At 47.3% G+C, this 17421-nt stretch overlaps 2 protein-coding genes across 6 annotated transcripts in view; one reads left to right on the plus strand and one right to left on the minus strand.

Annotated features, from left to right (window-relative positions):
* Positions 1 to 17421, plus strand: part of ST7L (suppression of tumorigenicity 7 like) — a 68891-nt gene that overhangs the window by 41583 nt on the left and 9887 nt on the right. The window contains exon 15 of one of the 5 annotated variants that reach the window (XM_050954316.1): positions 5311 to 5401. The exons of 3 other annotated variants lie outside the window; for them this stretch is intronic. In XM_050954316.1, coding sequence (XP_050810273.1) covers positions 5311 to 5313 — 3 coding nt within the window. In that variant the 3' untranslated portion in view covers positions 5314 to 5401. Of the gene's footprint in view, positions 1 to 4567; positions 4963 to 5310; positions 5402 to 17421 lie in introns of those variants that run through there. One more of the 5 variants, XM_050954315.1, reaches the window with a different exon arrangement.
* Positions 15617 to 17421, minus strand: part of WNT2B (Wnt family member 2B) — a 45264-nt gene continuing 43459 nt past the window's right edge. The window contains exon 5 of the mRNA XM_050954363.1: positions 15617 to 17030. Coding sequence (XP_050810320.1) covers positions 16801 to 17030 — 230 coding nt within the window. The 3' untranslated portion in view covers positions 15617 to 16800. The remainder of the gene's footprint in view (positions 17031 to 17421) is intronic.

Genomic DNA, 17421 nt, shown 5'->3' on the forward strand with positions numbered 1-17421 from the left:
AGCTCTGAGCTTACCAAAATCCGCCTTCCTGAAATCCATTGTCTCTATTCTGCTGTACTCCCTTCTACCCTTCCTTAGAATTGCAAATTCTATGATTTCATGATCACTTTCACCCAAGCTTCCTTCTACTTTCAAATTCTCAACAAGTTCCTCCCTATTTGTTAAAATCAAGTCTAGAACAGCTTCCCCCCTAGTAGCTTTTTCAACTTTGAGACAAAAAGTTGTCCGCAATGCAGTCCAGGAACTTATTGGATAGTCTGTGCCCCGCGGTGTTATTGTCCCAACATATATCTGGATAGTTGAAGTCCCCCATCACCACCAAATCTTGGGCTTTGGATGATTTTGTTAGTTGTTTGAAAAAAGCCTCATCCACCTCTTCCGCCTGATTAGGTGGCCTGTAGTAGACTCCCAGCACGACATCACCTGTGTTTTTTACCCCTTTTAGCCTAACCCAGAGACTCTCCACCCTTACGTCTCCTATGTCCATCTCCACCTCAGTCCAAGTGTGTACATTTTTAATATATAAGGCAACACCTCCTCCCTTTTTCCCCTGTCTATCCTTCCTGAGCAAACTATACCCATCCACACCAACATTCCAGTCGTGTGTATTATCCCACCAAGTTTCAGTAATGCCAATAATGTCATAGTTGTATTTATTTATTAGCACTTCCAGTTCTTCCTGCTTATTACCCATACTTCTTGCATTTGTATAAAGGCATCTAAGATACTGGTTTGATTTTGCCTCCCAGCTTTGCCCTGACCCTCCTTCCTCTCTGCCATTATAGCCCGTGCTCCCTCCTGTTTTCAACCCATCTCCCAGGTCTTGTTCCCCACTTACCTGTGGGCTTTGCTCACCTGTCCCCGTCGAACCTAGTTTAAAGCCCTCCTTACCAGGTTAGCCAGTCGGTGCGCAAATAAGGCCTTTCCCCTCTTCGAAAGGTGAACGCCATCTGTTCCTAGCAGTCCTTCCTCAAGTAGCATCCCGTGGTCGAGGAAGCCAAAGCCCTCCTGGCGACACCATCTTCGCAGCCAGGCATTCACCTCCACGATGCATCTGTCTCTGCCCGGACCCCTACCTTCAACAGGAAGAATCGAAGAGAATACCACCTGCACTCCAAACTCCTTAACCCGTACTCCCAGAGCCCTGTAGTCACTCTTGATCTGCTCAGCGTCACACCTCACAGTATCATTTGTGCCCACATGGATGAGTAGCATGGGATAGTAGTCAGAAGGCCGGATAATCCTCGACAAAGCCTCTGTAACATCTCGGATACGGGCCCCTGGCAGGCAGCATACCTCCCGGGATGAACGGTCAGGGCGACAGATGGGTGTCTCCGTCCCCCTCAGCAAAGAGTCTCCAACCACCACTACCCTATGTTTCTTATCAGTGGTGGCAGCAAACCTCCCAGCCTTAGGGGTACGAGGCTTCACCCCCTTAACTGTTGGGGGTGATTTCTTCTCTCCTGTATCTTTTACCACAACAGGAGGGTTTGCAGCAGTGGTGGAGCACTGCCCGCTGCTAGAAGTAATCAGCTGGCTGTGTCCACCCTGAGCCTCCTCCTCCACTGGTGTGTCAGGTACACCCTGAGGCATCTCCTCTTCCACTGGAGTGTCAGTAGTCCTGTCAACTGGGACAGCACCATCAGCTATCTCCACATGGATACTGTCCAGGAATTGCTCATGGACATGGATGTTCCTCAGCCTGGCCACCTCCTCCTGTAGCTCTCCCACCTGTTGCCTGAGAGATTCCACCAGTAGGCACCTTTCACATTGGATGCCACCCCCAGCCTGGATATCAGTAAGTGGAAATTGCAAATTACAGTCTTTGCAAGCCCACACCAGAATCTGGGTAAAAGCATCCATGCTTTGGTGCTCTGTCTGGCTACAGGCGCAGGTGGAGGAGACAGAAGCAGTGCTGGCACAGGTGTTGCGGGTCCTCCTCACCATTGTATGCCTCCCTCTGTCAAACTCTCAAATTCCCGTCTACAGCTCTCTGTCCACTCCTCTTTGCTGTAAACAGAAAGGTTTTTGATGTGGCTCAGGTTATGAGTTCAGGGGACCAATGGGTCACAGATGAGACCGACAAGGGACGCCCTCTCCCTTCCTACTCCCCTTCCAAACTCCCTTGCAAAACTCCCTGTTAGCAGCTCCTGTTCGCTAAGCTCCCTGGTTGCTTGTGCGCAGCTTTATAAAGCCCTGGCCTGAGTGAATGCCCCGCCCACTGGTTAAGGCTCAGCCAATTACCAGAGGCTTCTAGCTTTCAAACCTTCCTAGTAGCTCCACCTCCAACTGCCAGCTACAGCACACGGTCCTTCAAACAAACAAACCACACAGACTGACAAACACAAGCTCAGCACACAGCAAGTAACCCCCAAACACACACACAAACCCAAACACTGCAGACAGTCACTTACCCCACAGATGCTGTATGTGCTCCTCCTTCACCTGGAGAACTCCCTTGCAAAACTCCCTGTTAGCAGCTCCTGTTCGCTAATAGCTGCCATCAATCTGTATCAGAGAATGATTTTATTCAAGGTAAATTATTTTGTTTTCAAGGTAAAGCATCTTGCCTGGATGTCTGTCATTTTAATTAATCCTACTTTATCATATTAACTGTATTCCAGGATATCCTGCTGGAATTTGCCCCTATTAGTTTCTCATATGTGTTTAGCAATATAACAGTAACGTCCGGAGTCTCCATACAGAACACAGCCCCACTATGCTGAGTATGGCACAAACCCATTGTAAGGCAGCCCCTGCCTTGCAGAGCTTGTAATAAAATAATTGCTCAGTAATGTAAGAAAGAAAAAGACTTCCCCAAAACAAAGAAAGGGTCTTTGGGGATTTGTTATAAATATATCACCTAGCCAGTCTCTGATGGGATTAGGAAGAAACTTTCTCTGTGGACAGGTTATTCCAGAGCTGCCTGCTGGAGGATTGGTTGCTGCTGTCTCTAAAGCAGCTGGTACTTCCACTGTTGGAAGCAGGACACTGGACCATTGCTCTGATCCACTGTGGCATGTCCTATGTTTTTGTGACAATCTGCTTTACTCTAGAAACAAATCTCCTACCATTTTCTGAAGGCTCATTAAGTGAAATTGGAGAATTAACTTTTTACCCAGCTGCTGAACTTTTCGTATTTATAAACACTTGAGGCTTTTGCTTATCTAAGAGAAAATGTGCATAGTTTGGAGATGTGCAGTTCCCTGCCAATATGTAATGATGATAGTTCTACACTTCATATAAAAAAATCCTAATGTTTCCTGCCACAAGCTGTGTGTGTCGATGCCAAGGACAAAGGTTTCTTGCCTTGCTAATCTACATCTTAATTCATGGCTTTAATGTGAAGGTGCTGCATTAAAGGAGGAAAAAAGTCTTAGTGGTTTATAGAATATGAACTATATCTGTGAGCACTGTCTATTTGTTAGATTGTATTTATACTATTGAATCAATGGTCTAAGCATTTCTTGCCTGGAAAACTAAGGAAATGTACCGCATTCCTCCCCCAGCCTCCCTGATCAACATCAAGGGGGGTAGAACTTAATGAAGCAGCAGGAAGATTCCGAGCAAAGAGAAACTCCATCCTAACTCATCCTGTTGTGCCTAGGTGTTGTGGCTCTTTTGGGGTGCAAGTTCCCCTAGAGTTCTAGCATCCAGATGATAGGCAACCTATGGCACAGGTGCTGAAGGCAGCATGCGAGCTGATTTTCAGTGGCACTCACACTGCCTGGGTCCTGGCTACCAGTCCGGGGGGCTCTGCATTTTAATTTAATTTTAAATGAAGCTTCTTAAACATTTTGAAACCTTATTCACTTTACATACAGCAGTAGTTAAGTTATATATTATAGACTTCTAGAAAGAGACCTTCTAAAAACGTTAAAATGTATTACTGGCACGCAAAACCTTAAATTAGAGTGAATAAATGAAGACTCAGCACAGCACTTCTGAAAGGTTGCCGACGCATGATCTAAGCACCGTGGGGTGAGTTAAATTGAGTTTCAGCTCCTCCTCTGAGTTCTCTTGATTTTTGTACATTTGTCAGACCCTCCAATATAGGATATTTTTTTTTAAAGTGATAGTTACTCTTGTATGAATTTATATGCACACATGCTGTACAGTGTTATCACATTCTTTGTTGGGGGCTATACTGTGGCTGAGTGTCTTACAAGCGAACATTAAGGTGCAATTAGAGCAAAGGACTGGAGGCTGGGATCTGCTGGGTTTTATCCCCAGCTCTGTCATTGTCCCATCAACTTCAAACAAGTCACTTAACCTCTGCCTCAGTTTGCCCATCTCTAAAATGGGAATAAGACCTCCTGTGTCACAGAAGTGTTGAGGTTTAATGTTTTGTGACATGCACTGAGATTCTGAGATAAGTGTCTGTAAGTGTAAACCAGTATTAGTATTAAATTTCTACTTCATGGTGGCAGTACAGCAGCAAGGATAATGTAGCTTGCATTTGATCTGAAGAAAGATGTGGGATTTCTCCATTTGTACTCCAGTGGTGCAAGATATCCCACTGCTTTTTTAACTCAAGCACAAACTTTTTCTGTTTTGTTTCTTCTAGTTCTTTGGGATGCTTCTTTCACCCTTCAATTTCATTATGGAAAAGATTAAGTGCTTCATGCCATCCAGTCTCTGGCATCAGCTGACCCAAATTTGACAGGAAGGTGTTTTGCACAGTAATGAGTCCCGATGTTCTCAGGAACTTTATCACCAGCTTTCGTTGGGCAATGGAGCACTTACCTGGCAGCTAGAGCAGCGAAAGGAAGATAAGCTGCATTACTTAAACTGTTTTCTATCTTGTTAATGGTGCTTAAAGTAACCAAATCCCTTGTTTGGCCTTAGGATCTGTAATCATTTAAGAAAACATTTTTGTTGAAAAATAACTTGTTTGCTCCCTGAACCAGATGTACAAGTCGAGGCTACTACTTTCTCTGTACTAAACTTCAGAACACAATAAATCAGGTAGATGTTTTCAGTGTTGGCATTTCATCCTGAACTGCAAATAGTGATACCTTCACTAGCCAACCTCCCTGGTTTAAGTATTCCTAAAGGACTGAGTACAGTTCTGCACTCTCTTTATTAGAAGGCCACTTTTGTAAGTAGCTGAATTTGTTGACCCTTTAAGTGGCAGTTTAAGACAGGTGACACTAGACAGTAAGCAGCATGAGCAGTCTGTTTGTCATATCCCATAGGCTTATGTTGCACAAGGAAACTAAGTGCAAACTTAGAAAATCTTCTGGATTCAGTATTCAGATCATTCTAGGTTAAATGCTAAACCTTCTGCCTTTGTTTTTGTTTTCAAAGTGAAAGGATTTAAGAATTGCCTTTTAAAGTGCCACCAAGATGCTTGAGGTACCTGAATGAGAGTCATTTTGTGAGGCAGGGACTCCTAAAGGTAGGTCCAAGATACGTATTAGCATCCACTGATTCTGAGGTATGAAAACTGAAACTTGCCGCACTCCTGAGAGGGATAGCACACTTACATAGATGTCCATTGGTCAGTAATGTAAAGAATCTCCCAAAGGAGGTAGATGGCAGCAGCGTGGCTTGGGACAATTGAAACGAGACATCCAAGGGGCAAATTGCCTGTTTTGTGCTTACAGCGCTTGGGTTTCTGTTACTCCTTATTGAGGAAACAAAACCACACTCACCTTGGCCTCTTGAAGTATGATAGTCGTAAAAATGTAACAGACGTAAATGTAAAGGTGTCTGCTTTTGGGTGGGGGAGGTGTCTATTCATAAATATCAGTGTTTATCTACATTCAATTCTGGAGTCCCAGGAAGGCTGTACACAGCTGGTATCCTCACATTTCAACCATTTCACAGAGGTCTCAGGAGTGCGGCAACTTTGAATGCTTTTCACTGCACTCTGGGCACATAAATCAGATTGTGGTGGCCGATAGAGTCCTCTCCCACCCTCTTTCTTGTTACTGCCAGCTAAATGCAGAACGACTAACTTCTGTGCCCCTAATGGAAGAAGCTGCTGGGTGCTGCATGTCCTCATATTACTGTTTGGCAACACACAAATCAAGATCAGACACTTTTCTTTAAGCACGTCTGTGTTCATGGTGCTCGATGGAGTCAAGGCTCCTGAGGAGATTCTAACCAGTGCAAGTAAAGACCATGTTTAACCAAACCTTTGATTGTATGGAAGCAGCACCAGCCGCTCAGTCCAGTCTCAGGTCCCAGCCAAGGAACAGGTGGGCAAGGTCAGGGTCTGAAATCTGATCCCACACAGTGGCAATGCAGTCTCAATAGGCGACATAAGGGATGTTTCCCCTGCCATTCAGATTTGCCCTGTAATTCCCTCTTGATGCAGGAGAATGAGCATGGATTAGCCAACTCCTTCCTTAATTTGTCATTGAGGGACCGTGAAGCAGCCGGTCATTAGCACGTCCATCCTTAAGTATCTCTTATGCCATTATTGTGGCTGAGAGAAAGACACCCCCTTAGGTAGAAGCCATGGCACAGCATTTTCATCTCTCACTGTACATTTGCATTAATGGGGCCTTTGCTGTAGGCAGTAGGTTAAATACTTGATTTGATTTAGGAGGAGTCAAGATCTACAGAAAGATACTGACAAAGTTTTGGAGTTCTCCAACTACCGGTAGATAATTTTCTCAACTTTTCCTTCCAGTTGAATATAAGCCAGTGGGGCTATTTCTCACTGTGGAATCATTGCAGTGATTAATAGACATGTTGTGCTCATGTAATTTCACTTCATGGCCCACAGGGGCCCAGAAGATAACCAACCTAATGCTTTTTAAAGTTGAACATTTTCCAGCATTTGTGTGGGGTTATAAATGAAGCACTGCCTCCCATGTATCATCCCAAGAGCTGCTTTCTCTCACTGTCCTCCCCTGACATAACAGTAACAGAAAGGGGATGGGCTTGTGCCGAAAGTAGTGCTAGCAACTTTCTCTGTCATGAAAATCTGCTTGCCTTCCAACGCTGTCAGTGATTCTTAATGAGGGAGCCGCTCTGTTTCATTTCTTAGGGGAACTGTGCATGCCCTACATAACATTCCTTTGCCATTTGTGAGCAGTTTCCCAGCACCTGATCCATACATAGCAATGCCATTTACCTGTATCCCCCAGTGATGTGCACAGGTACCTCTATAGAAGTGGGTAATGATGGCTGCTCAGGGGAGATAGAACAATCAACTATTGTTACCATATGTTCCATTTAAGAATATTTAAACAAAGTGCAACGCAATAACCTCGAACACGCCTAGCTCCTCACAGCAGCACACACCCCATCGTTTACCACCGGCACAAAGCCGCACAGCAACACAACCAGCACGCACAACAGCCACGAACATCATTCAAGCCTAGCAGTCTGCTGAGTCAGTGAGCAGTGATGGAAAGAGCTGCAAGCAGGATGGAGAGCTCTCTGTTTTGAATATCACTAGGTTTGTTGTTCACTGGATTTTGAGGTCCATTGTCCTCCAGTTCTTAAGTTCTTGGCCATTTTTGGCTTTTTACATGTGACTTTACAAATCACCCCGTGAGCCAACAGTGTCTTTCGCCTGCTAGCTTATCTATAACTTTATCATGACTGAGATTTCAAAGGAACCTACAGGAGTTAAGGTCCCAAATTCCCCTGGAAGTCAGTGGGCTAGGATACCAATTCCCTTAGGCCCGTTTAACACACTCTGCTAGGGAGCATAGTATCCCTGTGTGTTGTACCCTTTTTTATGCTCTTAAACTGAGGCTGATTCAGAGAAAGAAACCTGTTTCTGCTAGAAATTCTCTCTATATCTTAGTCCTCTTTGCACAGGTCTGAGCATTTCCTGCTTCTGCAACATCTGTCAAATAAATCCTGTAATTAAAACGATTTCAATTCGCTGACCTGCTGTGACTGATGTGGCGTTTTGCGGGTTGCAATATGTTTCAGTGTAGCAGGGTCTGTGTGAGACAACATCACCACTTCCCTCAGGTTTATAAACCAAAGAGGGAAGGCCCTTGGTGCCTGAGATTCCTGGTGATTTATTTACAACACTGCAAACCTTTTGAGAAGGGACAGGTGCATGTGCCGCTGGACTTCATTGTTATCCATCAGTGTGTGTGTAGTGACACTGCTAACCAAGGCCATGGGGGCAAACATAGTGCAAATGTCATGTTGGCACAATGAAAGCCGTGTCCTGGCCATGGCAGCTGAGTGGAAGAGGTTCCCGGGGCAGTTTTGCTGCAGCCTAATTCCCACTTATTGCATCCAGTGTTTTTATTCCCCACCCCCCTCAGTTTGGAATTGTTGTGAAGGTGCCAAGGCTCGTAGATCCCTGACTCTGAGCGAGGCAGGGTTCAGGGGTCACAGGCAAAACCATTAATAACAAGGTGCAAACGGCTGGTTTATATGGAACGTGAAGCTTTTTACTTATTTCATTTTTGCACTTTGGGGGCTCTGGTTGCTTACGGAGCACTTGGTGTCTGGTACCTATTTTGGCTGAGAGCAGGCAATTGGGTTCCTACAGGGCTTCAGAGGAATGCAGCAAATTGTTCTCTGGTGTTGTAATTCTGCAGCAGTAGCTGGAGCTTATTTGTCTTCCAGTTATTAAATACATGCTCATTTTGAGGTCCCTTTTCTTTCTGGGAAGCAATGGGTGAAAACCTCCAGAAATACAAACTGGAGAGGGGTCAGTGGGTGGGGGGCGGTGCCAGGGCCTGCCTCTCTGCTTCAGCTGGATCACAGGTCTCTAGTACCAGCAGACTGAAGAGGTTAAAACGTGAGCTAGTTCCCCAGAAGGAGGTGAATGCTCTTATCAGATTCTCACGGGCATAAATTAACTGAGCCTATCATTTCTGGGCTGGGGGAGAGGAGCAGCACTCCCCAGTTTGCTAGGATCTGGTGCTGGGGTGTGGGAGCTGAGTTGAATAACTCCCAGGATTTCAGGATAGGAATGGCTGCAGAGGCAGGGGCTTCCTCTCCCGAGCGAGCAGAGGACAGTGCATCTGCTGGCGGTGCAGAGAGAGACGGGTGAGGAAAAGGTGCAGTATAAAATCCTGCCCAGCAGCCTATGAGCAGTGCCAGCTTTCCATGTATGTTGCACTTTAAAAGAATGAACTGGCATCTCATCTGCCTTTGGACAGCTGGCGTCCACTGTTTTTATCCAGGTTGCAGTGTAGGGTGAGCAGCCTTCCTGCCCATTGGACAAAATCCCCCCCTGTACCCTCCACTCTGGGGTTATATAGACAATGGCACCAGAAACCCACTCCCACCTTGAATCCTCTACAGTCTCACTCCACCCGGACTCCTGCCACTGATTCACTCTGTTTCCCTGTCCCCTTTTTGCCCCTCTGGCCACCAACCTCCCTCCCTCTCCTGTCAGGGCATCATGTGCACTGCTGCCTGTTGCTTTGCAGCTAGGCGTTGCTATCTCTAGTGCTGCCCGTCTCTTCTGAGCTTTGCCTCTCCCTCTGAGGCACTTCCCCTTCAGTCTGGCCTTTAAATCTAAGGAACCCTGTCTGAGCCGGTGCACTGAGGATGCTGTGTAACATATTGTCTCTATCATCATTCATTGTATCAATGGACTGTTTCCATGGGGTTAATGTCTCTCTCTGTAGGGGGTCTCTTCTCTTTCCTCTTTGGCTCCTTGTTTGTTTGGTGAATTCCTGGCCCTAGCCCTGGAGCTTTGTCCAGGAATGTGTTCCTCTGCTCTTGATAGCCTCTGAATTATGCAACCACAGCTTGGGCTCAGAAACACCCTGCTGTCTAGATTTTCCCTCTAATCCCGCTGTAGGCTATCATCAGTCATACCACGGACTCTGTGACTAGTGCGTTCTCTTGTCCTGAGTCATCAGCTGAGATTCCAGGGCCATAATCCAGCCCTTCCCCCTCCTCCGTTGCTCTCTGGGGCAGCCTCCCATGTCTCATGTTCAGTAATAATGGACTTGGAGGCTGTAAAAAACAGTCCTCCCACGTGGGTCACGACAGGTTATGCAACTAATGTCCCAAGAAATCTGACCCTGGGGCTTGGCACTGTGGGGGAGCATGGCGGCTTGACTAGCACATGTGCGTACCCCCTCTCAAGGTGACAGCTAGTGGCTGCTGGCATGTGTATGTCAGCAGAGCTCCTTGTGTCCATGCACACACACAGGAGATGTGCACAGCATGGGCTGTTGGCTAAGTGTACAAGTTGTTGATGGGTCCATGGAAGCAAGGAGGCACTTTCAGGGCTGGGGCACGTTGGAGCAGACCCCTGGCTCTCCTTAAGTGCCTGTTTCTGACTTTAACCATGTCTTGTAACTAGCACCATGTGATCCCCGAAAAGCAGGTCATTGTGTAGTCAGGGCACAGTGCCGGCTCTTGCTCATGCACGGCTTCTGAGGAGGAAAATCCTGTACTCAATTTATGTCCATTTGGAAGTGTAGGATATATCCAACCAGCGCTTCATTTGTAATGAAAGTGGTGCCCAGGCTCAAGCACTTTTTTTACAGTCATAACTGATGCAGCAAGCCCAGCGGTGCTGGGGCTGGGACCTGCCAGGCCCAGAGGTGTCAGGACTCAGTCTTGGCAAGCCCCAGCACGAATTATGCACTGCATCCTACCTCTTACCCAGCCCCACTATGCATCCTGTCCAAGATCTCAGCTTCACAGCCATCCATTCAGAAACCCATAAAGCAATTAATTCTGCTTCTTGTCTTTTGGTTCAGACAGGCCTTGGTGAATTTCAGGATGATTAGCACATGATCTTCCATGGAGGGCTTTCCATACACTTAGCACAGATCACTTAAGAGAGGTTAGTGAGTGGAATTGAGTATCCCCTGACAAGACTCCAGCCTTAGCAAGCTCTTACAGATAGAAAACATCTGCTTTATAAGGAGGCTTGTGGTGAATGGAGGGGGAGTTTGTTGGTCCTGTTTGTATCGGAGCACAAGGGAGGTCTGAATTTCATTAGACCTGCAAATGGAAAGTCTCCACATTAAGCATGAGAAGGTAGTTCCATGTAACCAACTTATTTCTAATTGCTAGATATTTAATTACTAATTATTTGCTGATAGAACAATGGGCAAACATTATCAGTCTCACAGTGAGGTCACAGACGGGTGGAGAGGCAAAGGAAGTTCTCCAAGGCTGCACAGCAAGTTGGTTGCAGAGCCAGCAGTGAGCCCTCTGCTAACTCCACTGGGCCACTGTCCTTGTCTGTGCTACTTTGGACATGTTTCAGCATTGTTGATACAAGCTCTGTTAATGCCGGCAACCCACTCAAACCCAGAGAAGTGTCAGGTATCACTGCCTGCCCTGTGCCTTATCCCATGCATGGTTAGAAAAAAATAACACATCTCTACATTGCTAGGTGTGAGATGTGCATGCAGTCCTGCTTGGACACCCTCTGAGACCTTGAGCAAGCCATGCAAGGCCCAGTTTTCAAAGGTGTTGAGCACCTGCCGCTCTCACCGGCTTCAGCTGGGGTTGTGCTGCCTCGCATTTCTGAAGATCTGGCCCTTAACTCATCTGCTTTGGTTTTGCTGTCTGCAAGATGGGGATAATCCTGCACCGTGCTGTACGTGTTGACGAATGTCTGTCACATGCTAAGGATCCCCTTTGTAGGGAGAAGATAACTAATATTTTCTGCCTTATGTGCAAGTCACAAACACCCAACCTCCGTGATCTCCTAGATGTATTCCAGAACCGGTTCACACACCTGCCTGCTCAGTTTCTCTCGCCCCCGGTGAGCACCTCCCACAGAACCAGCACAGCTCATCTGAAATTATCTGGAACTTGTTATTGCCTTACTGGGAGTGTGTTAAAGCTCAGACTGACTTTTCCCATTCCCTCAGAGATCACACTCCTGCCCTGTTTAAACAGATGTAAGCACTGACAGAGAAGTGACACATCCCCTACCTGCCCCTTGTGCACACAAGTCACTCCCTAATTTTGCATAAAAATCCACCTCCCTCATCTCATGTCTAACATGCATTGTAAGCTTACTGGAGCCAGAATTGAGACTTTTGTCTGTAATGTCCTATAGAAATAATGATTATTTTGCCTCTGGCAGCTCATTCCCCTTCATCTATCTCCAGTAATGCCCCTAGGAGAAGCACACATTGGTAGTGGTGGATTGTTTCATTTGGATTTATTTGGACTTTTGTGGTTTTTCCTTCCTCTGCTACGGCATGCCTAAAAAACTTCACAGAAAGGGAGGGTGGTCTTGTGATGCACTGGAGTGGGACTCAGGAGATCTGGCTTCAGTTTCTAACTCTGCCACAGACACCTCTGTGTGATCCTGGGCAAGTCACTTAGTCGCTGTATGCCTCAGTTCTCCATCTGTGAAGTGTGGAGAATATTTCCTTTTTCTCATCCTTGGTCTGCGTGGTTTATTTAGGATTATACTTTCTTTGGGGCAGAGAGTGTCTCACACTAGATATATGCAGCCTTCAGCACAATGGGGCCTTGATCTCACTTGGGGCCTCTAGCTGCTTCTTTAATGATTGCTAACAGGCGTCCTTAATCCACTGCCCTATGTCATTCTAATGCCCCATCATGCAGGGGTGGGGAAGGCCACAATTACCAGTGCTTGAGAAACTTGCCCCTTCAGCTGCTGTCACACCGTGAAATGACGCTTTTCCCAGGTTAACCTTGTAGAGTTGGTGTGGTTTGCAGCTAGGAAGGGAAAGCCAGTAAACCCCAGTGGCTGAGGCAGGCTGACAGCGTTGTTGGATGGTGCTCAAGACTTTTTTCTCCATTGCTTTAAAATATTGAACACCCACGTTCAGGGAGAAGAAATATCCCAAGGCTTTAATGGCACTTGATGGTGAAGGTGCAGCACATGTCCTATCATTCCTCAGGTAAACCTTCCACATCGTATTTCTGCCAGAGGAGCACTCCTAAAGGTCTGCAGGGAGAAAAATGTTTCTTCAGCTCTGAGGGTACTGGGGTCCTTTCTGGCCCATTCAGTGTGCATTACCCAGGGGGAGGGGAGGCAGATTTCTTGCAAAGATTCTTTTTTAGTTTGTCTTAAATTGATGGCAGGCGGGGCTGTAATGAAGATAAACAAGGGGTGCTCTTCCTGGTAGATTGGGCCTTGCACTGGTGAACACATCTGCTACAGTAGGTTTGAAATACCCTGGGTGGAATACAAACCCTTCTCCTCCCCTTCACCTGCAGGAATTCCACCGACACCCTTTGGAGAGGAAACAAATGGCTGTGAAAATTGCATAATGTTGGAAACCCAGAGGGATTTGGAGAGCCCAAGGGGAGGCACCAAAACCTCTGAGATGAACAAACTTGACCTTGAACCAAAGCCTTGCATCAGCTGAGAGAGGCTGGGAGTTGCTGATGAGTCCTCTAACACCGAATATGAGCACCATTCAAAAGAGAAACCACCTCTGCTCCCTCTCTGCTGGCTGCAAGGCCCAGAGTTCAGTAAAAAGGAGATCCCTGGACAATGGCTCTGCTCCAGTGCATAGTGCGTACATTGTTGTGTGCCCCTGAATCTGCTGCTGCTGTGCACCTGTCAGGTAGGGAACTGCTTCTGAAATGGCTTGTTGTTAACTGGGATGAAACGCGTGAGTGAAGATCGCAAAGCGAAGGTGTTCAGGCACCTCTGCCTGGCTTTTGGGAGAGGCAGGTTTAAAATCTGGACTTGATAAAGCAAGGGTGAGAGAAGACTTTGTCCTGTCTGTCTAAAGGACACATCAGTGCCTGGAGGCACCAGCCTTTTGGGCAGTGGAAACCTGGCACACACGGTGAAAGCAATTTCATCCATCACAGGAGTTCAGCAGGGGCTGGTAATGCGCTGCAGACACAGCCTGGATGTACAGTCTCATAGTGCTGATGAAATGCCCCCTCTAGTCCGTGTCCACACACAAACCCATCCAGTGCTGCACTGGCCCTGCTCTGGGCCTCTAGGCTGGCCGAGGGGCGAGTCCTTTGCCACTGCATTTCATGCAAGACTAGTTAAAGTTTCAGCTCATTACCTTGTCTATATGAAAAGGATTCAGCAAGGGGCAGATGCAGAGCCCCTTCCACAGCTGGGCAGCCCACACCAACCTGCCACGCAGAGGAAGAGATTCACAGCTCGGCTCACCAGCAAACGGTTTAGATTCCTGGGACGCGTCTAGGTAAGCTGGTTCCCCCACTACTTCAGCCTAGTAGCTCCCGAGGCAAAGAGCGGTAAAATCACAGTCCAGAGCAGGAGCTTCATTCTGAACAGTGAAGCGGCACAGGCATGGTGTAAAAATAACAATCCAAAAATCCCTTTGCTTTAATCACTCCCTGCCCCCCTTCTGCTGGCTGCGTCTCTTAACTGCCTAGTGCTAGAGGAGGCTAATCAGAGAGTTTTCCCAGCTCTCTTAGGCGTGCTGGAAATACAAAGAGGTACAGAAAGCAGGACCCCCACAATGTTTTTTCTCAACTGAAAAAAATGTAAATGTTGAATTGTCCATTGCCATGGAACCCAGTGAGCCATGTTTCCAGGGAGGTTGGATATCATTCCAGTTGCTTTAGGTTGCAAACTTGCATGAAAATGTACAGGTTCAGACACACCATTTACTCACCTGCCCTTCAGCAGGATGATTGATCATGGAAAACCCAGTGACACTTAACTCAGCCATCAAACAAGCATGACTCGCCCTGGGCAAATAGGGAAGCAAACTTGGAGAGCGGAGTTTACAATTTGATTCAGTATCATGGCATTTCATATATTGCCTTTAAAGCACTTGTACAAAATGACACAAAAACTAACTATATATGTACCCCAGTAAATACACTACTGTAAACCCACCAGGCGGGAGGGGAATGTGCATTGGACACAGCAGCGTATTACCGCCTAGGCCAACAAGGCCAGGGTCTAGGGCGGCAAATTTGCTCACGACCCCTCCCCAACTCTGTCCCTTCCCCAAATCCCCGACCCGCTTTCCCCCCTCGGTGCCCTGAGCTTCCCTCCTTCCACTTCCCTCCCAGGCTTGCCGTGCAAAAGTGCTGGGAGGGAGAGAGGGAGAAGCGAGTGGCAGCACGCTCAGAGGAGGCGGAGCAGAGGTGAGCTGGGGCCCGCAGATGTGGGGAGTAACCCCGGGGGGGAGAGCCGGGAACCGCTCCCTGCCCCAGCTCACCTTCGCTCCACTGCTGCCATCCCCCAAGCATGCCGCAACTCCCCTCCTCCCTCCCAAGCTTGCCGCGGGGGAGTGGAGGTGAGCTGGGGGGGGCAATTTTTTGAGGGCCTAGGAGCAGCAAATTTGTTAATCCGCCACTGATCAGACACACTCAATTACAGTTAACTCCTAAGGCACAATACTGTCCAGGCAAGAGTGCATACTCCTGAGGGCTGGACACCACAAATGATGGACCAGTCTAGACGCAAAAATTGCATTGGGTTAGCTAAGTCGGTTTCTGAACCAGTTTAGTTACAGCCTGCTTGTTAGCCACTCTGACCTGGTTTAAGACTTTCCTAACAAATCAATGTAAAGCTCCCTTACACCAAATGAAGAGTCTGCACTCCAAGGCTGCGCCGATCGAACTATCCTCATTCAGAAACGTAGGTAGTTGGTGCAATTTCTATGTGTAGACCAGGCCTTATTTAGGGCTTGCGGTGGTGGGGGGCAAGGGGTGGTGGCTGTGGAGTGATAACAAGTATTTTTTTCTATCAACTTCAATTTCGGTCAATAATAAAGTTTTAGCAACTCAGGGAAGATCTGGAGGCTAACCTAGCACTTGGTCTGGCAGTGTGCAGTCAGGTGGCTTACACAGAGAACTGCCTGCCTATGAGGCAGCCGGCGGTAGAGACAGGAGGCTCCACCTGAACTATTCTGTTCTGTTCTGTTCTGGTGGGACATGTCTGGCATGCTGACGATCTTCATGGAAAGTCAAGAATGATCATTTCAGGGGGTTGTGGTGGAAATCTCACTGGAAGACTGCACCATCTGCCAGTCTACCGACTTCAAGCAGAGTGGGGAAGCAGGTCAGCTTCTGTATCGGAGACTGTGAAGAGAAGCTCTCGCTCCCAGTCACACATGTAGTAAGCACAAAGCAAAGAGCGTTGGTTTCTGATACAGGTTTATAATGAATTTTATCTTAAAATAATAAAGCAGTATACACAACATACAAATGAGTTTTACAAAGAGCCACTGTTATATTAGTTTACTTTAAAACCTACCGGTCTCTTCACCGACTCTTCGCTCTCTTTCTCTCTCTCTATGGATTTTTTTTTCCTTTAGTAGTTAATCAGATTTTGGGTGACAATTTGCAACTCCGCCTGTCATCTTCATTGAGGAGTGAAGAAAAGTCCACTTACAAAGAGTTGCTCTTGTCAGCTCCTGTCTATAGTGCAGCCATGCATTAACGTTCTGGGTCTGAGACCATCAAGCTTCCTTAGGGCTTTGCAACATCCTTCCTTGGGCCTCGCTAAAAACAAAGCAAAGAGAGAGAGCTTTCTGCAAGGATTTCATCGTTTGCTCTAGGTTGGTGACGATTGTTTTGGGGTTTTTTTTGTTTTCCTGGTGAAATTTAATTTATAGCAACAAAATTCTTTAGGGACATGCAGGGATCAGTCACTCACATTCCAATGATCGGTCTCAAGTCGTAAGCAGCTGCACTGACCTTTTGCAAGACGACAATGGGCAGAGGAAGCTTCACAGTTTAAGCAATGATTGCAGACTCCTTCTAGGGAAGGGGATAGATTTGCTGAGCAGTTGGAAGGGTCCACGGTATCTCCTGGGAAATGTAGTCCTGTCGTTAGTGCTTTGCAGAATTAGTTAAATAAAAGCCATGCAGCTGAACTACAGCTCCCGGAATGCCATGGCCCATGGGGCACGGGTCGTGCGTGAGTTTGTTTTTCCCTCTCTGCTTCCTGTCTCCTCAGGTTTCGTCTAACCACTCAGCTCGCTTCGGTGCTTTACACGTGTGCACGTCAACAATGTCCTCGCACTCCTTGCAGCGCACGGCGCAGCACCAATGGAACTTGCACTCACACTTGGTGATACGCGTGACACGGGTGGTGTCATAGCCCCGGCCACAGCACATGACCTCACAGCCGTCGGTCCCACGGGACAGCTTATTGCACACACGACCCGCCGTCCCCAGGGAACCTGTGGAAGGAAGCAAGGGTTCATTACGTTGTCCTGCTCAATCTCGCTGTGAACGAAAATGCACCATTGTGATATAAGAACGGCCCTACTGGGTCAGACCCAAGGTCCATCTAGTCCAGTGTCCTGTCTTCCAACAGTGGCCAATGCCAGGTGCCCCAGAGGAAGTGAACAGAACAGGGAATCACCAAGTGATCCATCCCGTCACCCATTCCCAGCTTCTGGCAAACAGAGTCCAGAGACACCATCCCTGCCCATCCTGGCTAATAGCCATTGATGGACCTGTCCTCCATGAACTTATCTAGTTCTTTTTATCTAGTTGCCCTGATACAGTTTTTGGAGGGATGTCCCAGCCATTGCTATCAGGGACTCTCTGCAACCAACTACTGGCTAT

The sequence above is a fragment of the Gopherus flavomarginatus genome, chromosome 5 (assembly GCF_025201925.1).
Source record: "Gopherus flavomarginatus isolate rGopFla2 chromosome 5, rGopFla2.mat.asm, whole genome shotgun sequence".
Classification (NCBI taxonomy): Eukaryota; Metazoa; Chordata; order Testudines; family Testudinidae; genus Gopherus; species Gopherus flavomarginatus.